Source organism: Budorcas taxicolor, chromosome 8 (genome assembly GCF_023091745.1).
Source record: "Budorcas taxicolor isolate Tak-1 chromosome 8, Takin1.1, whole genome shotgun sequence".
Lineage (NCBI taxonomy): Eukaryota > Metazoa > Chordata > Mammalia > Artiodactyla > Bovidae > Budorcas > Budorcas taxicolor.
In genome coordinates this window covers 114271777-114298393 of record NC_068917.1, presented here as the reverse complement: position 1 = coordinate 114298393, position 26617 = coordinate 114271777, and the positions used below count along the sequence as shown (strand labels likewise).

Below are 26617 nucleotides of genomic sequence, written 5' to 3'. Positions count from 1 at the left end.
AGGCTTATTGCAGCGTTATTCTCAATGGGGTACTGAAACCTACCTGCCTGTCACGGGACAATGGATAAAAGCTACAGATAGAGATGTGAGGAAGAAGTGTGTCCTTCATTGACACCTGTGTGCTTTTCCCTGGAGGTCATAAGCTAAGAGAGAATCCAATGGAAAGACACTGATTGTAACTTTCATGCGGGTCTAAGGCAGCCAAACTATAAAGGGGCAGTGGTCGCTGGCAGGCAGGGACGGGGAGAGAGGTTCCAGGGACACGTGTGCAGCTAGTAAGTCCTGGAGAGCTGATAGCGCAGTGCAGTGAACACAGACAGCAATGCTGTATTAAAACCGTCAAGATTGCTGAGAGCGAGATCTTATTATTCCCACCACACAAAAGAAGAAATGGCGGACTTCCCTGGTGATGCAGTGGCTAAAGACTCCACTCTCCCAATGCAGGCGCCCTGGGTTTGATCCCTGGTCAGGGAGCTAAGATCCTGAGTGCCTCAGCTAAGACCTGTCAGGCAAAAAGTTTTAAATAAACATTTAAAAAGCATCGACAACTCTGATGCAATGAAGTGCTAACCGATGCCACCCCTGTAGGCGACCATACACCATGTTCAGACGCATCAGGTCAGTGTGCAGTGCACCTTGGTCTTGAATGTTGGGTGTCAGATATGTTCCAATTAAAACCACAGTTTTTATTTTAAAAATACATGCTCTTTGTCAAGATGAGGAAATTGCCCATCTGTTCCCATTTTTCTGAGAGTTTCTGTCATCGAAGTGTGCTGGACTTCGTCAGATCTTTCTGCTTCAACCAGTGTGACACGTACCTTTCCTGTGTTAGTTTATTGGTACGGCAGATCACTTTAGTCGATTTTTCACTTGAGCCGATTTTTGGATATTGACCCAGCCTTGCATCCCCAAAATACCCCACAGTCATAGCTTATAAATCTTTTCACATATTGCTCAATTCTGTTTGCTAATACTTGGTTAAAGATTGATTTCATCTTTTTTTTTCTTGCGTCCATATCTTTTGCGAGTTATTGGTTTATACTTTTCTTTTTGGGAGTGCCTTTGTCTGGCTTTGGTATCAGGATAACACTAACTTCATAAAGTAAATTGGTGAGTGTTTCTTTTCCACTTCTGTTTCCTGGAAGAATTATATGGAATTAGTTTTTCTTTAAACATTTAGCAGAATTTGCCTATGATACCATCTGGCCTAGAGATTTCCTTTTGGGGAGATTTAAAATCACAGGTGCAATCCCCTTAATTGCTCCAGGACTGTTGAATTCTCTCTTCTGTGGGGAGTCCGCCGTGGTAGCTTGTGTTTTCCAGGAAGTGGTCTGTTTCCATCCGAGTCGTCGGGCTGACTTACACTGTCAGGCAATTTGAATAAACAGTCCCTTCTTCCTCATGCACTTGGGGATGTGTGTGGCATCTGTCCGTCCCTACTTCTGTAATTTGTGATAACTTCTCTTGTCAGTCTTAATAAGTGTTCATCTTTGACCCTAGCTGTTTATGATCCTAATTCGCCAACTGTCTTCTTAAGTGGCCCCCCACCCCCCACGCCCCACTTCCAGCCACACGGAAGCCCGGTCCATCCAGTCATTGGATCTGGCTTGTGTTGCCTTAAGTGAAATTCCGGTGAGTGGAGGGCTTTTGCGGTCTTGTCATGGGTCAGGGCTTCCCAGGTGGCAGTAGTGGTAAGGAACCCCGCCTGCCAGTGCAGGGGACGTAAGAGACGAGGGTTCGATCTCTGGGTTGGGAAGATCCCCTGGAGGAGGGCGTGGCAACCCACTCCAGTGTTCTTGCCTGGAGAATCCCATGGACAGAGGAGCCTGGCAGGCTACAGTCCATAGAGCTGCAGAGTCAGACACGACAGAAGCGACTTAGCACACACACGCACAGATTAGGTCTTGGCAAGCAGCAGGTGAGAACTTCACGGTTTTGGAGTGGAACCCACGTGGGAAAACAACACAGTAGGTCAGCCTGCGTGTGCTCCTGTCTGCGTGACGCCGGCCGGCAGCTGCCACTCTCCTGTGTATTCTGCTACATGCCACAACACGATGCTTCCATTCAAAAGAAAGGAAGAGGGGCAGGGAAGGTGGGCAGAGAAGGGACTGGTGTGGAAGCTTGGGGGGAAGAGTGAGGGCCCTGAGACCCCGACGTCTCACACGTCCCCGAGTTCCCACACTCCCTCCTCCGCCTGAGGCTTTGCAAACAGGAAGCCGTTTGCAGATAAGGCTGCAGCCCCAGCCTGAGTCGAGCCGCTGGCCGGCTGACAGCCAGGCCACTCGCCCGACGTGCGGGTCTGAGCGCAGACTCAGCCCGGGGCCCAGGGTCCCCGTGGCCGCAGTCAGGACGCCCCCTCCACCTGGTGTGCGCCTCAGGTAGGGACTCTGCCAGCCCCTCTGCAGCCTCGGGGCGGGACATGAGAGGTGCTGGGGCCACGAGGCGTGGCTGCTGGGGGGCACCGGGGGGTACTGGGTGCGGGGCGGAGCGGTCTGCTCCAGGTCGGCCTGTCACAGGGACCAAGGCTGGGTTCATGGTGGAGACTGCCTGGAGCCAACCGAGGAGAAGCACTTAGTGTACCAGTTACTGGGAGCCCGAGGCAAGCCCCGCCACGCTGACTCAAGGCGGGGAGAAGCAGCTTTTCCTGAGTCCCAGCCGGGTCCGTGCCCCGCAGGAGGGGCGCCCAGGGGAACTGCTCCTCTTTCAGCTCAGTTCAGTCGCTCAGGCGTGTCTGGCTCTTTGCGGCCCCATGAACCGCAGCACAGCAGGCCTCCCTGTCCGTCACCACCTCCCAGAGTTCACCCAAACTCATGTCCGCCCAGCAGCTCTGGGTGGGACTCAGTGACGGGAGTCTGGAGGGGCTGCAGAAGGCAACTGTCGGGGCAAATCGGGTCCCCTTGTGTCCGGTCCTTTTATGATCGGGGAGGGTCATCCCGCCTCCAGCACTGGGCTGTGCAGCGTTGCAGGGGCATCCCCCCGCCCAGCCGCCTGCCTGCGGGCTGAAGCTGGGCCGCAGTCCTGAAGCTGCAAGCAGACGTCTGGGAGCCGCCGAGTGTGTGTAACTGGGTTTTCGGTTTGATGGGAAATGTGTTGCCCTGGGTGTGAGCAGAGCAGCACCCCAAACTTTCACAGCTCCCCAATTTTACTTACGGTCTTGAACAACGTATATGCCAAATAAGAGAACACACAGATAATTCTTGTAAGGCTGGGGAGGGGAATATGGAAAAGGCCTCTTCTTCCTTTGAGGGTCTTGGCAAGAAGACAGGAAAGATGTGTGCCTTTGGGGTGACGCTGGCTGTGCTGTGGCCGCAGGGGAGGCCTAGTGTCACCGTAGGAACAACACAGCGAGTGGGGTGGGGTGTCTGTCCCCGAGACCCGTGGTACTTCCAAGGAACGTGCTGCTCTGCAGGCACTCAAGGTGCCCATAAGGTGCTGGGCCCGCTGTGGGCATTTAATGAAAACGGACAATTGCATGTTTGGCGTGCAGGAAGCCGCATTTTTTTTTCATTGCCTGTTTCATTCTTACCAGGTATTTCTCCTAAAAGTTCCAAATTGCATTTCCTTTCCCCTCCGCAAAGCTGCCTCCTTCACGGAGGAGAGGGTCCCAGTCTCGCGGGCTCTGGCCTCCCGGGTCCTGGCTGGGAGATAAGGGTGTTGTTGTTGAAGAGGCGCCAGGAGGAACTGCAGCTTCCTGGTTTATAAAACAAAATTCCTCTTCTAAGAGGGCAGGAAGGAGCCTGAAGGCTGGGAAACAGGCTCCCACCAGGGTCTGCCCACCCCAACTTCTGCTGGCAGGACCTGCTGGGTGGGTGGGCACAGACACACCAGTGGGCAGAGGGCCAGGGGATGAGGGAAGGGCTGAGGGGGCTGTCCGCCACCCAGGGTCCTCCTCCCGCTGCTCCCCTTTCTCAAGACCAAGTCGGAGCAGTTGCTGTCCGGTCGCTCAGTCATGCCCAGCTCTTTGCGACCCCGTGAACTATAGCCCGCCAGGCCTCCCTGTCCATCACCAGTTCCCAGAGTTGACTCAGACTCATGTCCATTGAGTCAGTGTCGTCCCCTTCTCCTCCCACCTTCACTCTTTCCCAGCATCAGGATCTTTTCCAATGAGTCATTTCTTAGCATCAGGTGGCCAAAGTATTGGAGTTTCACCTTCAGCATCAGTCCTTCCAATGAATGTTCAGGACTGATTTCCTTTAGGATGGACTGGTTGGATCTCCTTGCAGTCCAAGGGACTCTCAAGAGTCTTCTCCAACACCACAGTTCAAAAGCATTAATTCTTTGGCACTCAGCCTTTTTTATGGTCCAACTCTCATATACATGACTACTGGAAAAACCATAGCTTTGATTATATGGACTTTTGTTGGTAATGTCTCTGCTTTTTAACATGCTATTTAGGTTGGTCAGAGCTTTTCTTCCAAGGAGCAAGCGTGTTTTAAGTGTCAGAGCAACAGGTCTTGCTAAACACCCTGGTAGTCTCCTGACGCAGCTGTTTCTAGTTAGAGAGGATATTCTCATGTACACTTTTGATTAAAACAATCTGAACATGGCCTGCATCCCACAAACACCAATCAGACAGTGTCCATCGATCTGAGCACAAGCCATCTGCCACTAGAGCGGTGGTTCCCTCTCTCCCCGCCCCAGCCCTCCTGCTGAGATGCCTTCTCATCGATGTAAGGAGATAACAGAAGCCACAGATGCCTGCAGCATCCTGGAGCACAAATGTCGGCTAAGGGCTTCCCTGGTGGCTCAGCAGTAGAGTCCACCTGCAAAGCAGGAAACAAAGGTTCGATCCCTGGGTCAGGTAGATCCCCTTGAGGAGGAAAAGGCAACCCACTCCAGTATTCTTGCCTGGAGAATCCCATGGACAGAGGAGCCTGGGGGGCTGCAATCCATGGGGTCACAAAGAGTCGGACACAACTGAGCGACTAAACAAGCAAGACAGAGTTGAGTAAAGCGGGCGAGACCACGCCGCGTGAAGCAGGGCCCCATGGCTGGGAGCCGGGCACACTAGCCCTGCGCCGTCCAGGAACCCGCTGAGCCGACTTCAGGGCGGGGGGAGCGGGCGGGCTCACAGGTGTGGGGGCATGCCCCTCTGCAGGAGATGGGGCTGGGGCAGGCGCCAGAGACTGGGGTCAGGACACCGTCGTGTGAAGGGGCAGCTCTCCAGCGTTTGGTTTTTGACGCTGAACACACCTTTGTGTGTGTTGAACCTTAGTTATAAAGAACCAGAAGACGAGAATCTGGAGTAACACCTCCCAGGAGAGTCATCGTTGTCACCGCTGGGCAAACGGGACATCTGGGTGGAGGTTTAAGTTGGCACCCGAGTGAGAAAGAGAGGCAGAGAGAGAGAAGGAGAGAGAGGGACGCCCCAGAACGAGGGGAGCGGCCCCAGGCAGGCGGCCTGCGCACTGTCACTCACTGTCAGGCTTTCGGAATTCCCGTCACTGTTTATTCCTCCCCCCTCCCTCCAGGAGTCAGCGTCCTGCCAGCCTCACCATGAAGCGGGCTCTGGCTCTGGTGGGCCTGGCCTTCCTCTGTGTGCTCCGGGCTGGGGCTGCTCAGCAGACGGTGGACGATGCCTGCTCTGTGCAGATCCTCGTTCCCGGCCTCAAAGGTACGGTCCCCAGGCCTCCCGGGCAGCGCCGCCCACGTGGCCGTCGGTGGGCAGGCGGGTAACCTGGGAAACGCAACCAGGAGGGGGTTCTAAAGAATGCTTTACACAGAGACCAACTGTTGTAGGAAGAGTCAGCAATTTTAAACGGTCCCTTCTGAATCCCAGTAAAATGTACAAATGCACAGAAGTTGGAAGAAAAGCTGGAAGGAGACCCACCACCGTTTCAGCAGCCGCGCTTCTGAGCACAGAGCCCAGGAGGGTGCGGCGCGCCTGTCTATAGCTCAGCCTCGTCCACAGATTAAATACAAAACAGAGGCAGCATCTAGAGTCAGGCGTCTGGGTTTACAAGCACATCTCGAGGGCACTTCTGAGAAGATGCTGTTTCCATCTGCTTCGGGACCATTTCTGCCTCATCCAGATGCAGTGTCTCTGACCTGCGTGCTCCGCAGGCCCCGCAGGGCTTTCTCCCCCACCAGCAGCTGCCCCAGGGACCGGTCGCTTCCTTCAGCAGTGGTCTCTCACCACCTAGCAACGTGCTGCGGGCAGTGATGAGCCACTGAACTGCCAGGAGAAGGCCGGTCGCAGAGAGCTGACCGGCTGTCCCCCCCACCCCTCCCACACGCACAGGCTGGGCGGGTGCAGTGAGCAAACGCGATGGGAGATCTTCCGCAGAGGGGGTGTGTTGGTGAATCTGCCGGGATCCTGCTCGCCAAGGCTCACCTGCCAGCAGGCGGTCGGACGGGCTCCACGCGGTGGCATGGGATGTCTGGGACCGTGGGCGACACGCTGTCACTCGGCACGCGGTCTGGGTCCCGGGTCTCAGGGGCAGGATGTCTGGGGCCGTGGGTGACACGCTGTCACTCAGCCTGCGGTCTGGGTCCCGGGTCTCAGGCGCAGGATGTCTGGGGCCGTGGGTGACACGCTGTCACTCGGCCTGCGGTCTGGGTCCCGGGTCTCAGGGGCAGGATGTCTGGGGCCGTGGGTGACACGCTGTCACTCAGCCTGCGGTCTGGGTCCCGGGTCTCAGGGGCAGGATGTCTGGGGCCGTGGGCGACACGCTGTCACTCGGCACGCGGTCTGGGTCCCGGGTCTCAGGGGCAGGATGTCTGGGGCCATGGGTGACACGCTGTCACTCAGCGTGCGGTCTGGGTCCCGGGTCTCAGGGGCAGGATGTCTGGGGCCGTGGGTGACACGCTGTCACTCAGCCTGCGGTCTGGGTCCCGGGTCTCAGGGGCAGGATGTCTGGGGCCGTGGGTGACACGCTGTCACTCAGCGTGCGGTCTGGGTCCCGGGTCTCAGGGGCAGGATGTCTGGGGCCGTGGGTGACACGCTGTCACTCGGCACGCGGTCTGGGTCCCGGGTCTCAGGGGCAGGATGTCTGGGGCCGTGGGTGACACGCTGTCACTCAGCGTGCGGTCTGGGTCCCGGGTCTCAGGGGCAGGATGTCTGGGGCCGTGGGTGACACGCTGTCACTCGGCACGCGGTCTGGGTCCCGGGTCTCAGGCGCAGCCTCATCTCACACGTGTACTTTCATGCTAGTCTATCGACATCAAATTGGCAATTCCAGTGGAGAAACTTCCTAGTATGTTTACGAAAGCCCTTGGAAATCTGGGCAGCTGGTTCTTTCTTAGATATCCTGCTGCTGAGGGATAACTGGCAAACAGAAGCTGCAGCAGCTATTCGGGGCGAGCTTTGTGATACTGGATTCTGCAGGCTCCTTGGGAACCAGCCGCAGAGTCACGCTGACGGACCTGCCCGCACCTCGCCTGGTTACTCTCTGCAGCGTGTTCTGACTCAGAACTGCGGGGCCGCGTGAAAGCCTTCTGGGCTGAGAAGAAGCTGACCGGAAGGGAGGAGGGATTCAGTGTTCTGCGCTTTACAGGGGGGTCAGGGGAGTGAGGGGGCAGCGGGAGAAGGGTGGAGGAGAGACGCTCAGGTCCACGTGCATGCATGCCCCCTGCAGAGCGAGGCTCCGCATCAGCATCACGGCAGGGCCCACCCCCGAGACGTGGGGCCCTGCGGCGGGGGAGAGGGGGAGCAGGCTCAGCTGGCCCTCACCGCCTGGGTCCCCGGCTCACAGCTCCATCTCTGACCTCGCAGATGCTCTGGGATGCTCCCCGGCTGCAGAGAGCAGGAGGCCCCAGGAGCAGAGAGAGGCCCTTCTGACCCCAGGCCCTTCCATGAGGCTCAGGGTTGTGGGGCGGCTGGGACTTCTCCAGCACTCGGTGTGCAGAGCATCAGCGTCCCACCCAGCTTCAGGGCACAGAGGGCGCCCTGCTGCCCCTTGCCCTCTCCAAGTGGCTTCCCACCCGCTGGGTGCTCTGGCCACACAGGGAGCCAGGGAAGGGACGAGGGCTCCGCCGGCCACACCTGCTCAGAAGGTGCCCACAAGAGCCGGTGAAAGCTCTGCTGACCGCACATGTGTCAGGAACGGCCGTGGCCAGTGGGGATGGAAGTGGAAACACAGTACGGGTCCTGCTCTTAAGGTGAAAGAGGAGGTACGTGGCCTCCGCTTGTCCATTAGACAAACGCTGGGCCAGGCTCAGCCCACGAGGACGAGCCGGTGCCCGTCTCCTTAGAGAGGAGCCTGGAGGCACAGGGGGTCTTAAATGCTGCTGCTTTGGCCGTCCCATGCGGACGCTTCCTCCACCGAGTTACAGGGGCTTCAGGAAGGTCCTTCTCAGCACGACTCCAGGCAGCCTTCCCCTCACTGGCACTGTGCTCAAGGTGAGGTCCGTTTGCAGACCCAAAAGTAGCAGGCTCTCTTTGCATTTAGAGTAAGAGCCCTTTCCATTATGGCTGGAACAGTGGGGTTGCAGGGAGGAGAGCACTAGTGTGTATTAGCAAGCCTGCCACTCAGAGATTTTAAAAGGGCATGGTTATTCTGAAGGTTTTTTCCAATTGATTGGTTCAGTTCAGTTCAGTCACTCAGTCGTGTCCAACTCTTTGCGACCCCATGGACTGCAGCATGCCAGGCCTCCCTGTCCATCACCAGCTCCCGGAGTTTACCCAAACTCATCTCCATTGAATCGGTGATGCCATCCAACCACCTCATCCTCTGTCGTCCCCTTCTCCTCCTGCCTTCAATCTTTCCCAGCATCAGGGTCTTTTCCAATGAGTCAGCTCTTCACATCAGGTGGCCCAAGCATTGGAGTTTCAGATTCAACATCAGTCCTTCCAATAAACACCCAGGATTGATCTCCTTTAGGATGGACTGGTTGGATCTCTTTGCAGTCCAAGGGACTCTCAAGAGTCTTCTCCAACACCATAGTTCCAAAGCATCAATTCTTCGGCGCTCAGCTTTCTTCACAGTCCAACTCTCACATCCAGACATGACCACTGGAAAAAAAATTGTTTGGGGGAAGGTTGATAAAACCAGTTAGGTGACTCACACACGCATTTGGGAATTTCGCTCTTCTGAAATGTTGCTCTGGGCCGGTACCGTCTTCTCCTGCGGTCTCCCGGCCCCTTCCTTCCGTTGCTGGGGCACCTCTGCCCTGAGCTTGGCCTGGGGAGGTCTGCCCGCAGACGGCATTTGCAGCAGGTGTGGTGAGAGCCGAGCCGCTGTGGTCCTCCCTCGGCGGCTGTGGACTCAGCCTGGCGATGCGCGTCCTGACGGGCATGCCTTCCCGCTCCGGTGGAGTCTCCCCGAGTGCTGTCTAGGCGCGGGAGCTCGCGCACGGTCGGCGAGGTGCGCAGGCGAGGGGCGAGCCGTACGCAAGGACACGTGGTCTTCCCTTCCGTGAGGCTGGAGGACATACGCACACGGCCGCGGGAAACGAGCAAGACAGCGGAGCGTCAGCCTCTGCTGGTCCAGACACTACGAATACCCGTCATTCAGAACCTGATGTAGCAAATTGGCCCCAGGTCAGCGGCCGACAGAGACCCGGCTGTGGGGAAAGGTTCCTGCGCTCCCAGGGCGTGTGCGCGTTGCTGGATGCGTGTAACGTGTGTAGGCGGGAGGGGTCAGGGGTCAGGAAGACAGTCCCCAGCGAGCACCCCCCAGCCCCACAGGAGCGCAGGCTCTGTGCCCCCAGACAGCAGACACCATGAATTCAAACCCTGCCGAACACCAACAGGGCTTGGAAACCGCCTGTGCTCCTGTAAGCGCGTCTAGGGCACGTCTGCAAGGAGGAGGTCAAGGTCAAAGTCACAGGACAGGTAGCCACGAGCTTTCCTGCCGCTGAGTCTCGGGGTCTGGGCTGCCTCCCAGGGTGGGTGGGGAGGGGGGTGAGTCTCCAGCGACCCCCAGCACGCCGTGTGCACACAAGTCATCCCCTCTTCGTCAGAGATGAGGGAGCCAGGCAAGACAGTCTACATGGCCTGGGATGAGGAGGCCCGCGGACTCCAGGTTCTGGACGCCCCACGGCAGGACCTCGAGGAAGGCTGGGGCCTCCATCCAGCGCTGGGGGAGGCTTGAAGGGCCTGTCTCACGGGTCAGAGACACAGAGCCTCGGGAGAAGGGCGAGGAGGTTTCTGCCTAGACTCTGGAGGAGAGAAACCCCTCGGAGGAGGGAGGTGGGAAGGGGGTTCAGGATGGTGGGGGGAACACGTGTGTACTCGTGGCTGAGTCACGTCAATGTATGGCAGAGATCACCACGATATTGTAAAGTAATTACCCTACAGTTAAATTAATTAGAAAAAAAGAAAGCAGCCCCATGGATCCCGCTCCTCAGGAAGCCTTAACTGTGTTGGGCGATGTCTTATTCCTGTTCCTGTCTCAGCAAGGAGAGTCTGGGGACACGAGGTGACGTTCGGGGCTCTTCAGGCTCTTGCTGACCTTGGATCCTTACTCCCAACCCCTGCTTATCCTCGGAAAAGGGCCCGTGGAAGTGGGTGGATGCAGGGCAGGAGGTGGCGTGACAGGACGCGGTCCTAACGGCTTCCTCTCCCCGAGGAGAGGCTTGGCCGCCTGTCCTCTCCCCAGGGCTTGGTGGTCCCGGGAGGTGTGGCCTGTCTCTGGCCTGTATTCATCCGTGAAGTGGACACGGTTCCCGTATCACATGGGGCTGCAGGGGGCAGGGGCCGAGGTGGTGATGCTATGGAGATGAGTGAAGCAGTGCATGAGCTCTCGGAGTCCGTCTTAACCGACGAAAGAAAACCTGGTGGGTTTGCTGGTGCTACTTTTCCAGGCTTGTTGAGGCCCCCGTGAGGTCTGGGCTCCCCAGGTGCTCTCAGAAACGCGGACACACTCTCCTCACTGCCCTCCCGCGATGCAGTGGGTGCCCTGATGGGCGCTTCCCTCCCGCAGCCTGGCAGGCCGTCTGGTCCCAGCACCAGCTGCTCCGGGCTCCCTGCCCGCCGGCCCAGACCTCCTGGCTCGCCGCTCCTCACCCGCCCAGGTGGTCCTCTCCCCCGACTCCCGCCTGGGTGCATCCGCCTGCTTCAGCAGGCCTCCGTCAGAAGCCGCGTCATCGGGGAGGCCCCTTCTGGTCTCTGTCTAAATTACGGCCTTTTGTTGAAAACCTGCCTCGTCTTATTCTCGTAGCCCACGTTGCCATCGGGGAGTCTCCGTCTGTCTGACTCCCATTCACGTGCACGCAGGCTTTAAACGTTCCTTTTGCTTGCGTTGCTTGCGGAATTCTCTCTTTACTCCGGACGCCCCGTGTGTCACTCTCGCACGTCTGAGTGGTTTCCCCCATTTTCTTCTGCTGCTGCTCCGTGGGCGCTCTCATCACACCCTTCATGACCTTCCCCAGAGCTGCAAAATCACAGCTATGAAGGCTCAAACGTCTGTTCCCCTTTGCTGGAATTCCTGTGTGGTGGGTGTGGGGATTTGTGGGTTTTTTTCTTCAACTCCCGACTCGATAACTTCAAAACCGAAACAAAACTTTTCAGCCCTTCATCCAAGTCCTTCTATCTAATCTTTTGTTTCATAAACTAGCCTTGTCATTGGCTTTTCTGTTGCTCAGCCTGTCCATGTGTGTGTTAAGCAGCTTCAGTCGTGTCTGACTCTTTGCGACCCCCAAGGACTGTCGCCCTCCAGGCTCCTCTGTCCATGGGATTCTCTAGGCAAGAATACTGGGGTGGGTTGCCATGCCCTCCTCCAGGGCATCTTCCCGACCCGGGGATGGAACCCACGTCTTCCGCATTGGCAGGCAGGTTCTTTTCCACTAGTGTTACCTGGGAAGCCCTGTCTATAGAGTAACTGGTTTTGGAAATTCATTTGATGCAGAAGACCTCTAGCTGGTCCTTCTTCACTGCCATTTGCTCCTGTTCCCTCTCATCTTTGCGGGATCCTCTGGGTCTCATTTCAGAGCAGGTTCGGGCTGCCCCCTGAGTCCCGCCTCCTGGGTTGCTCCTTCTCTGTCACGATGCCGGTGGCCCTGCAGTGCCTGCCGATTCCTGGCGGTAACGCCCTGCAGAGCCTGCTGATTCCTGGCGGTGACGCCCTGCAGAGCCTGCTGATTCCTGGTGGTGACGGAGGAGCCTGTCAGCTGGTGCTTCAGGCCGGAATGCCAGTGCTTCTCCCAGCGCCATCACTGCGACAGTTCCCTTCCTTTTTAAAGAGAGAGAGAAAGTGGAGTCACTCAGTCATGTCTGACTCTTTGCGGCCCCATGGACTGTAGCCTGCCGGGCTCCTCCGTCCATGGGATTTTCCAGGCAAGAGCACTGGAGTGGGTGCCATTCCTTTTTAAAGATAAAAAATCCCAAGAACTATCCTGCAATTCAACGGCCCGTGTGTGCGCTGCACGTGTCGGTCGCCCTGAGTAGTGGCCCCCGGAGCCGCCAGGGCGGTGACACGGCCCCCCGCCTCCCAGGTCTCCTTGGCGCTCACTTTGCTCGTCTCTTCACGCTTCGGGCCAGATGATCGGTTTGGGGAATGTCACTGGGGAGTTGGTAATCTCAGAGGAGCGGGCCACCCAGTGAAGGTGCACGGGGGCCGTTCAGGCAGGACGGAAGTGCACGCAGACTTGTGCACGCTGGGGAAGGTGTGTCAGCCACAGCCACTCCCGGGAGCAGGGCCAGCGGGAGGCTGTGTGAGGCATGATGACTGTGGTGAGGACAGGCTCCCCGTCTCCAGAGAAGGGAGACCCACCTTGCGGGGGGCGAGCAGGTGAAGCACAGCCTCCTGGAGGGTCCGATGATGAGATGAAACCCCTCCAGGTGGAAGCAGCGTGTGAGAAAGACCTGGGCTCTGCACACAGGCTTGTGGAGCTTAGAGGCGGGATGTTATTTTTAGGGACCTTTGGCTGTCGGTGGTTTTGAATCTCCAGCCAAGGGAGGTGTCCTAACGGGCTCTGTGTTTTAGGAAGGTCGTTCTGGAGCGGAGACCGGGGCGGGCGGGGGAGGCCTGGGTGTTCTGTCAGGACTCACGCCCTCGCTCCCGCCACACCCTGACCTGCTCCGGCACGGTGCTCTGCGACCTGTGCCCTGTCACGAGCTGTGTGAGGGCAGGCTCGTGGTCCACGCGCCCCCAGAGCTGCAGAGACACGGCTGAGCGTGGGGGCCCCAGAGGGGACCGGGGGAGCTGGCTGGCCTGTGCACAGTCGGTGGACACTCACTGGCTCAGCTTCGGCCCAGTCTTTGGCTCAGATGGTAAAAAGTCTGCTTGTAATGCGGGAGACCCAGGTTTGACCCCTGGGTCGGGAAGATTCCCTGAAGAAGGAAATGTCAACCCACTCCAGTATTCTTGCCTGGAGAATCCCATGGATGGAGGAGCCTGGTCAGCTACAGTCCATGGAGTTGCAAAAAGTCAGACACAACTGAGCGACTTCTCTGTCTCTTTGTGACCCCATGGACTGTAGCTCGATAGCCTTGGTGAGGGGGATGGAAAACCAGAAATGCCTCAGGGCCTGGGGCTTGGCATCTGGGCGAGTCGATGTCTCAACGGCAGGAAAGTCCACAGAAGAGACTACTTCTGGGGGAAACCCTGGGGTCGATTTGGGACATGCCAAGTATGTGGTACCCGGGAGACTCAACAGACAGCCCATTTCCCCTTTTCAGTTTTGAACAAAATAAATGAAACAGAGCCCGGCGACAAGACTGGGTGCCAGCCCTGAGGGTTGTCTGGAGAGGGGCTGGTGCATTGCTGCAAGAAGGGGGTGGGCGAGGACGCAGAGTCCTGAGAGCAGACCTGGGAGGGAGACCAGCTAGGAGGGGGTCGGGAAGGGGGGTGAAGCCCCTGGGGGCTGGGCAGGAGGGAGGTCAGGGCCCCGGCTGGAGGCACAGACGTGGAGCAGTTTTCTCTGGTTGCCGCCTCCGCACAGAGGCCGGGGCCCAGCGCTTGGCGTGAGGTCCTAACGGCCTGTGGCTTCTTCCGCAGGGGATGCTGGTGAGAAGGGGGACAAAGGCGCCCCAGGACGGCCCGGAAGAGTCGGCCCCACGGGAGAGAAAGGTACCTGCCGCCCCTGGGCCCTGGGGGCGCTGCTGGGGGAGAAGAGGGAGGGGGAGTGAGTGAGCAGGTGCCCAGAGCGCTCTGTAAACAGCGCTCCCAGTCCTGCCTGCCTGGCGCCGAGAAACGAAGTGCCTCCTGGGAGGCACACACCGAGGGACAGCCCAGGGCGCGGAGCTCAGCTCTGGCTGGCCCTCACGTGCCCAGTGATCGTTACACGCAGGTCCAATTATGACGGTGTGCCAACAGTGATGGAAACAGTTACATCGGTGTGCAGGGGAGAGAGGGCACAGATTTGGATGGGCCATGGTGGGGGGCCACTCTATGGCCTCCCGTTTATGGCTGATGGACCCTAGTCATTTTTTGGGGGGTTCTGAAACCTGAGAGCGGAAGTCACTTTGAACCTGTTCCCTCGTTAGTAAAACGGTGTCGTGTAGCCTGCCTCCTGGGCTGGTGCTGAGGTTCACAGGGAAGCAGCTACACGGTGCACGGCGATGTCAGCCAATGTCCCCTTTAGGGTTCACTTACTGCTGCTGCTTTAAAATTTGCAAAGTCCTTAAAAGCAATGTGCCGAGTGCTCTGTCAACGCTGGGACCCTGGCCTGGGGGCCCACGCCCTGAGATGCTCTGGCCCGTCCCCAGCCAAGCTCTCAACACTGGCGTCAGGAGAAGGTGCAGCCACACGGGAAAGGCCATTGCGTTTGTCAGCCCATGCCCTGTTTGCTCACTCTTTCGATGTGTGATTTGCCCACTGTCTCCTTTGGGAGGTGCCATCCTTGACTTTGGCCTGTGAAACCCTGGTCCCACCAAGACCTAGAGCGCTTCTGTCACCACCACCCCTCCATCAAGCCCAGGAGCTGCTTTTCATTAATTCTCCCTTTACTTGGAACAAATTAATTCAAAAATAAACCAACTATGCTCCTGGCTCAAAGTTCAAAACGTATATTCATTCCCAGGGACTAGCCTCCTTCCTTCCCCACCAGCCACCCTCCCCTCTGACCAACTGTCAGCGTTCTTCATCTTCGCAGAGCTATATTGGAATGGCCAGGTGAGCTCTGTTCTTCCCTGCTTCTGTAGGAACAGTTGCAAAATGTATGTACTGTCGTGCGTTTTGTTCTTTCCGCTTGTCCGTGTACTTGGAGATCCGTCCACAGGAGGACACGCGGGTTTGCTCGCTCCCTCCTGACGACCCGGTGTCCGTGCTTTAGCTGACTGGTCTCCCATTACTGCAGGTTTGCAGTTTCCCAGCGCCTTGCTGCAGTGAGTCATCTTTAAATGTCATTCTTAATGTGCACGAGTGGAGCTTGAAGATAAATCCCAGGCGTGTAATGGTAGATTGAAATGCTGGTGTCTTTGAAATCTGAGTGGATACGGCCGTTTGAAAGGGTCAAACCTGTTCACCCTTTCTTTCTTATTGAAGCAAAAGGAGGCCATCCGCCATCACCCTCACTGCCTCAGAGAGCTGCCAGCCTGGCAGCGGTGAGAGGCTGCGTCAGTGTGCTTTTTAGAAACATATGTTCACTTCTTCGGCCACATGAGGCCTTTGCTGGGACGCGCGGGAGCTCTCGGCGCAGTGCCCGGACTCCTGGTTCTGGCCCACAGACTTAGTTGCCCCGAGGCACGTGAGATCCTAGTTGTCCGACCAGGAACTTTTTTGTTAGTTGCTGAGAAAGTGTGAGGGATTCCCTGCAGATGTCCAGAATGTCCCATGGGCCTCCAGTCTCCCTGGTTTTGCACCATTTTCCCCGTGGGACCCCTTCCTTCCCTTCTCCGCTGGCTCCTGACTGGAGTCTTCCCATCCCATCAAGGACCCGGGCCTTGGAAGGCCCTCAGTCAGTTGTCTGGGAAACATCTGGAAGGAATGTCTGAAATCTGTGGGTGGCTTGTCTGAGGGCCTGGGTGACTGTGCGGAGACCTGCCCCTCCCCAGGTTCTGGCGGGGGGCGGGGGGTGGTCTGTGGCCCAGGCATCTGGCCATGCTGGACTGGGTTCTCCCTGCTGCCCACCGGGCAGATGCTCTGCCCTGAGATGCCCCTCCAACCAGGAGGACCAGTTGGGCTTATGCAGTTTCAGCTTTGGTTTGGGGGGCAGCCGAGGTGGGTAAGACTGGCGGCCGGTGCCAGGGGGTAGGGTGAGTGGGACCGCAGCACCATGCCCCCGGCGTCCTTCTGAGCCCAGCTTCCACGGAGTGCCGGGGCTGCTGCAGGCGGGGGTCTCCCGCTTTGGCTGGCATGACATGTGTTGGTGAGGGGGGCACCCTCTGGTCACACACGGAGCAGCCCCCTTGCTGGGAACTCAAAGCAGCTGCACCAGAAAGTGCCTGCAAGCTGCTGGCTAGCTTTTCTGGAAGAACAAAGACGGCCCTTGCACGGGGCAGATCCCCTGCGCCCCGCCCACCGCTGTCTCAGTCCTTCATTGGAACGCGAGTCCTGCCCGCACTCTGCAGGATCTGCACTTGCTGATACCACCTGCTAAACGCGTGTCATCTCAAGCCCCTAGACACGAAGCTAAGAGGCCGCCCACCGGCCCCCGAGCGCAGGAGCTGGGGCCCCTCCCGGCCTGGGAGGGTGGAGAGCAATCCCGACCCTGATGGGCTTTCTGGGTGCTGGAACGCTTGCATCATCCCCGTTAAAAATCGCTGAGGAAGCGGGCTGCCAAGAGCTCTTTCTGCCCTGTGTCCTCTTCAAAGGACCGTGTGAGATCTTCATTAAAATTGATGAGAATCGCCAGCCCACTGCAAGCCCCGTCCCCCGTGCGTGGCCAGAGGACAATGTGTGCAGTGCCCGTCTCATTAGCAGAGGGGATGGGCTCCCTGGGAGCCACCACCGCCGGCTCTGGAGGCGTGGAAGGACAGGGTCTGAGTGTGTCCAGTGTGTTCCCAGGGCGGGAAAGTTTGCTTTTGTCCTAAAGGACTCGAGAGGAGGCAGGATGAAGGCAGTGGGCTCTTGTTGCGACCAGTCCCCGCCCGGTTGGCAGTCACTTGGCTTTTCTGACCGTGGGTTGCCCTCAAGCAGAGAGTGTGTGAATATGTCAGGGGACCCAGTGGTTCTCGCCTCTTTCTTCTCCAGCAAACCCCACAGAGATAATATTCCTTAAGGAGCGGCAGTCCACACCCCGAAGGTCTCGCGTGCGCAGGGTCACACTGCAGGACGTGCTGGGCTCCTGCTCCCAGGTTCCAGCCCAAATGCAGCGAGGCTGACAGGGTTGCAGGGTGTGTGTTTATGTTCGCATGTCTGAATGTGTTATTCGTGCGCGTGTGCATGTCTATGTGAGTGTTAACATGTGTACGCATGCCTGTATCATGCACACACATGCACAGGCATGTATACGTGCACATTTGTGTGAATGCATGGGCATGTGTATGTGCGTGCACACGTGACAGGCACACACATGCATTGTGTGTAATATAGATGTGTGTGTGTGTGTACACGTGTGTGCACGAGTTCCCCAGCACCAACACTGCCCGTGGCAGCACCCACAGGTGGTGTGTGGGAACCATGTGGGGCAGGGTGCTGGTTGTGCTGGCGAGGGCGACCACTCACTTGGGGCCCAGCTTCCCCCAGGGCCCACCTTCTGCACAGAGGCCCTCTTGTGAGGCCACCAGGCTGGGAGCAGGTGGCCTGCTCCCAACTTTGAGGCCTTGGAGTCACTCCACGATGTGTTAAAATGTAGATTCTGGTGTGTGAGCCGGTGGGCCCAAGGCTCTGTGTGTCTGTGTGGGTCCAGGCAGGGTCGAATGACAAGGGGAGTTCAGCCAGGGCCAGGGCCCAAGTTCTGAGCACCCTGCACACGGCTCCTCAGGGGCAGGTGGGCAGCGCCATGTGCCCAGCGTCTCAGACCACAAGGAGGACGTTATCACCACACTGTTTGGAGAGAGTCGACTTTGAGGACCCAGATGCAGGGCTGGCTGACCCCCAGCCTTGGCTTGCACAGGTGGCCTCCTGCACCTCCCGCCTTCTCACGCCCCCAAAGCCTCAAGGGTCCCCAAGCCTGGTTCTGGGACCAGGATGCAGACCAGCATCTGCATCACCTGGGAGCTTGTGGGGACACCCCTCCCAGACCTCTGGAGTCCCCCCTGGCGTGGGTCCAGCCATCTGTGGTGACAAGCCCACGGGGGCCTCTCCCCAGATCTGCAGACCCACAGCGCCTTCGCTCCCCTTGGCCTGGGGCTCCAGGCCCACCTCCATCCCCTGCCCCATGAGCCGCTTTGGTCTGATTGTCGGTATCTGTACCTGGATTCTCAGAGCTTCCTGCAGCAGGGATCACATCCCACACTCCTCCAATTAGTGGTGAAGTTTGGCTGTGCAATTCATAGATGGGCTGAACGCCAGGGGCTCTGCAGTCACCCTCAGGTTGTGACTTATTTACAACAGCAGGATGTGTGCTAGGCCCTGACTGCGCCCTTCAGCAGATGAACCCATTCACTGCTTGACCGGCTGCTAAGCTGGGAGGCTGTGTGTGTGTGGGGGGAGGCGGGGGAGGAAGCACTTCACCAGATTGTTCCTGATGGAGGCGCTTCCCCTCCAGGCCCTCCTGCCAGCCTCCCACCCTCTCCTGTCTGCTTGGGGCGGCAGGGGCTGTCTCAGGGGAGCAGAGGGGTGGACAGGTGGTGTTCTGAGCTGCAGGGGTTTCAGGGAGAAGTGAACCTCAGGTTGTCGGAGGCCTGCACTCTGTCCTCACCTTTTCTAGTTGGAATCTTCTTGGCAAACAGCAGACTCCGGGTGACGGGCCCACGCTCACACCCGACCTACCCCAGTGTGACCCAGGCTCCTCTGCGGTGGTGGGTCTTCTGAGTGAGGCGGCGCGTTCCCCAGGCAGGAGGTCGCTCCCCAGGCTCCAGCACCCCGCCCCTCTGCAGTGGGGCCCTCGTGCTGGGGACCATCCACCCTGCTCTGCACTGTGGGAGCAAGTCCCTTGACTCTGTGTGTCTGCCCTCCCGTCCGCAGCTGTGGTTGGGCGGGTGGTCTCCGAGACCTCCAGCTGCTCTGGGCGTGGGTCTTCATGGGGCTGCCGGTGGAGCCCAAGTTTAATCTAATTTAGCAGATCTGCACATCCCCTAAGGAGGCCATGGCAACTGTCCCAGTGGACCCTGCTGGACAATGAGGAAACAGTGTGAAAACCAGCTGAACCACCCCAAGAGACCCCCATGCCTCTCCTGTTACAGCACTCGTTACCGAGGTTAGAGCCGCCTCCTCCAGCAGACACTGAGCTCTGTCTCTCTTCTGTCCCCAGTGTCACGCAGGGCACATGTGTCTGGGGCAGGAGCTCGCCTTGTGGCTGGACCAGGGACCTAAACCCGGGAACCTGGTCTATGCAATGAACTGCTCCTGTAATAAACAGGAGCGCGTCCGTGCACGCGCTCTGCCCCAGACCCCTCCTCCTTGTGCGGATCTGAGCCGGCCCTGGTGGACTGGGGGCGTGTTTCCGCCTCCACTGTGGGTCAGCCCTCAGCCTGTGCTCTGTCCTGTGACCTTGACCTGGTCTGAGCTGGGGCAGCGTCACAGAGGTAGGACTTGCCTGAGTGCTCGGTCTGAGGCTTGGCTGAGTGGAGGACATAGGGGTGTGCGCGGAGGCCTCCGCTGTTCCGAAGCGTGCAAGACTTGGCGGGGGGGGAATGGTGACAACAGGTGACATGAGGAACCTTCTGGGGTCAGTTGACCCCACGACCTTGGAGAGATTAAGAACGGCTACGTATCCGGCCTCCTCGTGTGCATTCGTGGCTGTGTGCGTGTGTGGCTGTGCGCGCGTGCGTGGCTGGGTGTGCGTGCGTGTGTGTTCCGGCAGGTGGCGTGCCTACGCGTTACCTGTACGCGTTACCCGTGCCTTGGCCGACCGTGATCTTGTTGTTTCTGCAGGAGACGTGGGCGACAAAGGACAGAAAGGCGGCGTGGGGCGCCACGGGAAGATTGGCCCCATTGGCTCCAAAGGTATTTTGCTCGCATCTCTGGCTCACGTTCCCTCCCAGGCTCACCGCTGGGCGCTCGGAGAGCAGCTGGTGGGTGTGTTTATTGTGTGTGCTTTACACGTGATCAGGTCTCTCCCTGGTTTTGGGAGTGATCAGACTTGACTGGGTGCCACCAGGCAGGGGTGCCCCCACCTGCAGGGCCTCCTGATTGTCCCCTGAGCCTGGGCAGCTCGTTCCCAGCACGAGGGCCCCACTGCAGGGGCGGGCTGCTGGAGCCTGGGGAGCGACCTCCTGCCTGGGGAACGCGCCGCCTCACTCAGAAGACCCACCACCGCAGAGGAGCCTGGGCCACACTGGGGTAGGTTGGGTGTGGGTGCGGGCCAGTCACCCGGAGTCTGTTGTTTGCTAAGAAGAGTCCAACTAGGAAAGGTGAGGACCAAGCCGCCCGGGCTCAGGGGACAATCAGGAGGCCTGTTTGAGCAGCAGAAGAACGGTGTTCTGGACACACTGTGTGTCCACCTCCAGCTCGGTGGCTCAGACTTCCTGAGACTAGGGGGGCGGCTCCCCATGAGCACAGGGGAAGCAGCATCAGTGCCCACCTCATCCTGTTTGACCTGCACAACCCTGGAGGGTGGGCTTAGAAGATGAGGCCCAGGGCAGTCAAGGGGTGGCTCGGCCTCGTGCTCTGCCCCCTCTGCCCTCCGTCAGTGAATGATTTCTGAGCCCCTGGCTTATCTGCACCTCTGCAGGGCCCCAGGGCTCGTGATGAGGCAGGCAGGCCCCGGTCTCGTGGAGGCCCCCACAGGTCTTGTCGTGGGTGTTGGTGCCAGGAGACCGAGGCTGGGGGACCTGGAAGGCTGTGGGGGCTCTGCCTAGTGGGCACACCCTCCACACAGTCCTGGCCAAGGAGCCCTTCCTGCCAAGGCCAGGCTGGGCCAGGGCAGGTCCCTGTGGCCCCCATCAGGAGAGACCACCTAGACCCACTTGTGACTGAAAGCCCCAGATGGGGTGATGGGGCACAGTCCCCGGGCCCCAAGCTGGGGACAGGGACTGTCTCTAAAGCGCCTCTGCCCCTAGCAAATCCGCAGGGAGCCTCTGCCCCCGGGATTCGTCACGGAGCACACAGACGTGTGTGACACAGAGGATGATACGACTGCTTCCAGAAAACTTTAAAAAGTGGTGGTAAAACATTTGTAACATAAAATTCATCGCTTTCAGCGTCCAGTTCAGCGCCACTAAGTTCCACTGCCGTGTTGTGCGACCACCACCGCTATATACATATTTCCAAAATACTTCCGTTACTCCAAAGAGAAACTCTGTCCTCATGAAGTAGTAACTCCCCTCTCCCCTCCAGCCCCAGCAGCCGCTTATCCGCGTTCTGTGAACTTGCCCATTTAGATATTTCACATACATGGAGTCACACACTCTTTGTGCTTTTGTATCTTATTTCACTAGTATGATGCTTCCGAGGTTCATCTCCACTGGATCAGGTGTCAGGACCTCCTCCCTTCATAGGCTGAACAATTTTCTGTTGCATGGAAGGACCACATTGTACTTGCCCCTTCATCTGCTGGGGGTCGCTGGAGGGGTTTCTGCCTTTCAGCCATTGTGCAAAAGGCAGTGGGTGTTGCTTACGAGTAGGGGTGTACATGCTTGTAACACACAGCGCGTGCTCTGGGTAAATGTTAGAGTCTTACGGGGGACAGCTTGCCCTGGGGGTCCTCAGTGGGCTCAGCTTACCTGAGCTTCCATGTCTCTGAGGCTGCCATGCTGGGCCCTTGTCAGGCTGAACCCTGAGTCATTCTCAAGCTCCCGATGGTGATAAAACAAAGGCATCACTAGGATGGAGCCTGCCGAGCTCTCTCCATCCCCACCAGACAGAACATGGGTCTCCAAGGATATGCACTTCATTGTCCCTTCACTGCCCCCAGGTCAGCGGAGATGCTTAGGTTCTCTCAGGGGGAAGAAAGATTACGCTTTAGGGACATCCCTGCGATTTAAAAATAAATATCCATCGTCTAATTTCAAAGCAGCTAGAAGCTCTGTCTCTGTGGCTTTCTCTGACCCCCTTGTTCATAAGTTGGCAGAGATGGAGGGTCAGAGTGGCTGAGTGGCATGTCCTGTCCACGGAAGGCTGGCGCCCAGGGGTCCATGGTGACACCTCGCTGCCTCCCAGAGAGGGTCGGGGAGGACCAGTCTCATCTTGACGCTGTTTGGCTGGGTAACCCGTAAGGTCCATTCATCTCTGAGGTTACATGTTCTACCTGGGTTCTCTTGCTGTGATGAGGGCCTCAGACAGGACTGGCACTGAGCCTAAGATTTCCTGAGATGATGGATGTCCTAGGAAACGTGCTGGCTTTCCAGGATCGACGTCATGCTTGTCTGGTAACCTCTAAGTCCCGCGCTGTGTGTGTGTTCCCGCTCATGTAAGCAGAGCCTGGAGACGCCATCATCGACAGACTGTGCCTCCCTACAGTTCACTGCGGGAGGAGGGACCGGGAGAAACCCCAGGGCACTGCCTGTGGAAGAGTGAACGCTGTCACCTGGACTTTGGCCTTGCTTCTCTTTTGCAGGTGAAAAAGGAGATTCTGGTGACATAGGACCCCCTGGCCCTAACGGAGAGCCAGGTATGGCATAAAGGGTCCAAGGATTTCTCAAACGTGTGTTAAAACTGCACTTTTAAAACGTATAAATCATGACAGCTTGCTGCAAGGGGCTGGAAAGCAGCACACGAACCTGCCCTCCCCTCCCCGGGCGTCGCTGCCTCTGTGGACTCCTCCAGTGTTCCGTTTCCTCCCGCCTGAACGTGTCCGTGTCCTGCTTAGGGCCGCGGTCTGCCTGCCGACTGCATGTGGCCCCAGCTCCTCATTCGGCTCAGACACAGGGGTCCTAAAGACCCCTAAAGGCATCCTTTCCTGATGCGTCTCTGGGGAGCCCACTTGCTCTGAGCGCCTGGCTTCTCTGAAAAGCATGTCTGTACCTTCTGGTTCTGCTCTTTCTGGAGTCCTGCAGCAGACTCCCCAGGGGACCCCAGCCCGGCTCGTCCCTGACGGCCACCCCTCCTGGGGGCCGCAGAGGCCCGGCTGCGGGCAGACCTGTCCTGTCAGTGTCCTGTCGCCCCCACTTCCCCCCTCTCCCCGGAGGAGCCCCTCTGCTGCCTCCCCTTCCTTCTCCACGCGGAGCCGCCTGCCCCACCCCCCGCACTGGCCAGCCCACCGCCCAGCTCGCGCCTCCAGCGTCCCCGCCAGGCTCACGCTGTCCACAGCCTCCCCCACCCGCGCCGGACGGTCCCTGCGGTCCCCTGCCTCGGCTGTCCTGTTTCCCGTCCCTGCCCCGCCCTCCCTCGGCTCTCGCGGCCGCTCAGACCCGTTGCTGAGAACCCCTCCTGGCGGGTCTGCACCTGCGGGTCCTTGTCTGTCCCTCCCGGGTGACACAGGAGACACCTCACAGACTCTGGATGAGGGGGGAACGCGGTGTCCGCGTCCCTGGGGCGGCCTCTGTGCGCGCTGAGGGGCCCATCGGGTGGACAGCGGGCCCAGCTCTCCAGCTCGGCCCTCAGAGACCTTGAAGACACGTCTCGGAGGAAGTTCCCTCGGAGCGAACCCACCAGGCGCGGCGGCGCCAGGTGCCCCGGGAGGGGCGCGCCCTGTGGGTGGCGGGGGTGATCGGGCTCTCGGTGATAAAGGGTGCTGGGAGTCTGGATGACGGGCCAGACACCGAAGCTGACCGTCAGACTGCGAAGGTGGGCTGAGCGCTCACGCAAGGGAGTCCCCAGGAATAAGTCCTGCGGCCGGCGGTGGGCGGAGCCGAATCGCGGGTGGGCGGGTGGTGGGCGGAGCCGCGGGTGGGTGGGCGGAGCCGAGTCTCAGGTGGGCCGAGCCGCTGGTGGGTGGGCCGAGTCGCGGGCAGGTGGGCGGAGCCGGCAGCCCTTTCTGATCCGGAACGGATGCTGGAGCCAGGTGTGTCTCCACGTGCAACTCGCCCAGGACGCTGTGACAGCCAAGTGACATTTCGAGAAGGCTCCTTACCCCGTGGAGCTCCTCAGAGCACGAAGATTAGGGTCCTCTCTAGAGTCCGGGAGGAGACACCTAAACTGAAGCGTGGTGGGCCACGCATGTGTGACCAAACATCGCCCAAGGGCTCCAGCTCCACCACGCTTCCCAAACGTCTCGTCTTCTGTCCCCCGCCCCGAAACACGGTCCAGACATCCTCCCGCGGTGACGGTCTCGACCACCACTCTCGCCCACCCCGTGTCACTTCTGCACCCCACTGATTCCTTCCCACGGTGACCAGAGCGAGAATGAGACCCGGGCGCCCCTGTTGCTGCCCTCCCACCGCTCCTCACCTTTAGGGTCAAGCCTCGCTTGCAGCTTAGACGGCCTGCGTGTCTGCTACATCACATCGGTGCTTTGGGGAGGGGGATCATCTCCTAACATGCTGGCCATGGTCTCCATCCGCAGGCATCCCGTGCGAGTGCAGCCAGCTGAGGAAGGCCATCGGGGAGATGGACAACCAGGTCACCCAGCTCACGGCCGAGCTGAAGTTCATAAAGAACGGTACGTGCTTCCGGGCACCTTCCTGCTCCCGGGCCTCCCCCAGCCCTGCCCCGGGAACTGCTGGTTGCGGGGGTGGTTTCCGTGGACCTGGCCGGGACTCCGTGTCTGTGCACGCTGCACGGTGCGCTGGGTCGGTGCTCCGGGTCGGTGCTCCATTCAGGGACCGCCGGCGCTCACCCCCAGCCCTGTCGTCGCAGCCGTTGCTGGGGTGCGCGAGACGGAGCAGAAGATGTACCTGCTGGTGAAGGAGGAGAAGCGCTACCTGGACGCGCAGCTGGCCTGCCAGGGCCGGGGCGGCACGCTGAGCATGCCCAAGGACGAGGCCGCCAACGCGCTGCTGGCCGCCTACATCGCACAGGCCGGCCTGGCCCGCGTCTTCATCGGCATCAACGACCTGGAGAGGGAAGGCGCGTTCGTCTACGCGGACCGCTCGCCCATGCAGACCTTCAGCAAGTGGCGCAGTGGGGAACCCAACAACGCCTACGACGAGGAGGACTGCGTGGAGCTGGTGGCCTCAGGGGGTTGGAACGACGTGGCCTGCCACCTCACCATGCACTTCCTCTGCGAGTTCGACAAGGAGCACATGTAGGGGGCCCTGCCCCGCGGCCCCTGCATCTCCAGGGTCTGAAAGGAAAGACAGTGTTTCTGGCTATTATTCCTAAGAACTTAAAGTTTTACAGCTTGTAGCCAAAATGTTTGTTATGTAATTATTACTCAGAATTGCTTTTGGCTTTGTCCAGAGTATAAAATGACTTCTTTAATTATTACAACAGTTAAGTACAAACAATGGTAGTGAGGTCATAAAGGACTATATATGGAAAAGCATCCTCTTACCTTTGATCAATGCTTCTGTAAATTATATTAAAACATAAGTTCCTTTTCCTTATTAATCAAGTAGAGACAGCTTTGCTTTGCTGCAAACCCAGATTTCAAGAACAAGAAAAATAAAGGCTCTGAATCTGATTGAATGTGCGGTGTCCTTTCGTCTTCCACGGCCTCACTAGCGGTATTCCTTGTCTGTTCCTGTATCACTGTCACCCCCAAACAGCAACTTGTGACAAGTCATCGGTGTCCCTGAAGGTGCTGTGGGGCAGGACTTCACACCAGGCACAGCCAGGCTCTGCCTCACCACCCACACTTGACCGTGAGGTCACACGGGTGGCTGGACGAGGCCTGGGTTCCTCGCTGGGCGCCTCTGCCCTGGGCAGCCCCTGAGGACCGCTGGTGCCTCTGAGCAGTGCGGCCTGAGCCCATCAGGGAAGCGACGCCCCATCGCAGTCTGCATCCCTGTCTCAGGAGCCAGTGGCCAAGCCCAGCGTACACTCAGGAGGGGACTCCTGGGGGCGGGGCCACTGGGGACCATTCTAGAAGCTGCCTGCCAGTCACCCATGTTTCTTCCTCCGGTATGTCAGAAACCTCAGCAAAAACACCCAAGCATCTTCATTTTTCTAAGGAACAAATAACAAACATCTTCATTTTTCTAAGGAAGCATGTAGATGTGCACGTACAAAGGAAAATAGCTGGCGCTGGGGGCCAGAAGGGGGCTGTGGGGAGACAGTCTCAGGGACCCCTGCGAGTCTGTTTTGGGAGCGAGGCCCTGGCTACCCAACCATGCAGGATGCTTGTACACTGATTGCCTCGGAGGAAGGGATGGTCTGCCTAGAGCGGCTGGGGCGAAGGGAAGGCCGGGTGACGCCCAGCGCAGGCGGGGGCTGGTCCTCTTAGAGCACCCTGTGGATGTGTAGGTACCACAGCAGCCCTGCTCCGGGTTTCTGTGGGCGCCCCCACAGCACCTCTGGGCCTGCAGGCATCCCTGCCCGCAGCCCACAGCCCTGAGCTGGCCTGGGTGCCTGCCCTTCACAGGACGTGCAGATCCAGCCCAGGGGGCCTGTGCCAGGGAGCTGACCGCGCGGGGACAGTGCGGGGCAGGGCCTCGGGAGGGGTCCAGCCTGGGCCTCCTGAAGCTGTCTCTGCTGCATGAAGGCCGGGACATCTGCCTGTGAGACTGCCCCTGGTCACCGCCCTGGTTCTAGGGTAGGTCAAGGGTGCCCCCACCCGGCCAGAGCCAGGCTCTTCTCCTGGCATAAGTGCACCTCCCTAGACTGCGTCTCTCTCTTATCCGGAGGTGGAGTGGGGCACTTCTGTGATCTCATGTGGTCTCGACTCTCAGGTGAAACCAGAGGGAGCCATGCCCGCCTCCTCCTCCGCC

General features: G+C 58.8%; 1 protein-coding gene across 1 annotated transcript; it reads left to right on the top strand.

The window, feature by feature from the left end:
* Positions 1 to 5490: 5490 nt before the first annotated feature.
* COLEC11 (collectin subfamily member 11) lies at positions 5491 to 24997 on the top strand. The gene is made up of 6 exons (XM_052645288.1): positions 5491 to 5614; positions 13881 to 13952; positions 19803 to 19874; positions 22426 to 22479; positions 24313 to 24408; positions 24606 to 24997. The coding sequence occupies exons 1-6, from the start codon at positions 5497 to 5499 to the stop codon at positions 24995 to 24997; spliced, it is 804 nt and encodes a 267-aa protein (XP_052501248.1). The 5' UTR covers positions 5491 to 5496.
* The last annotated feature ends 1620 nt before the right edge of the window (positions 24998 to 26617 follow it).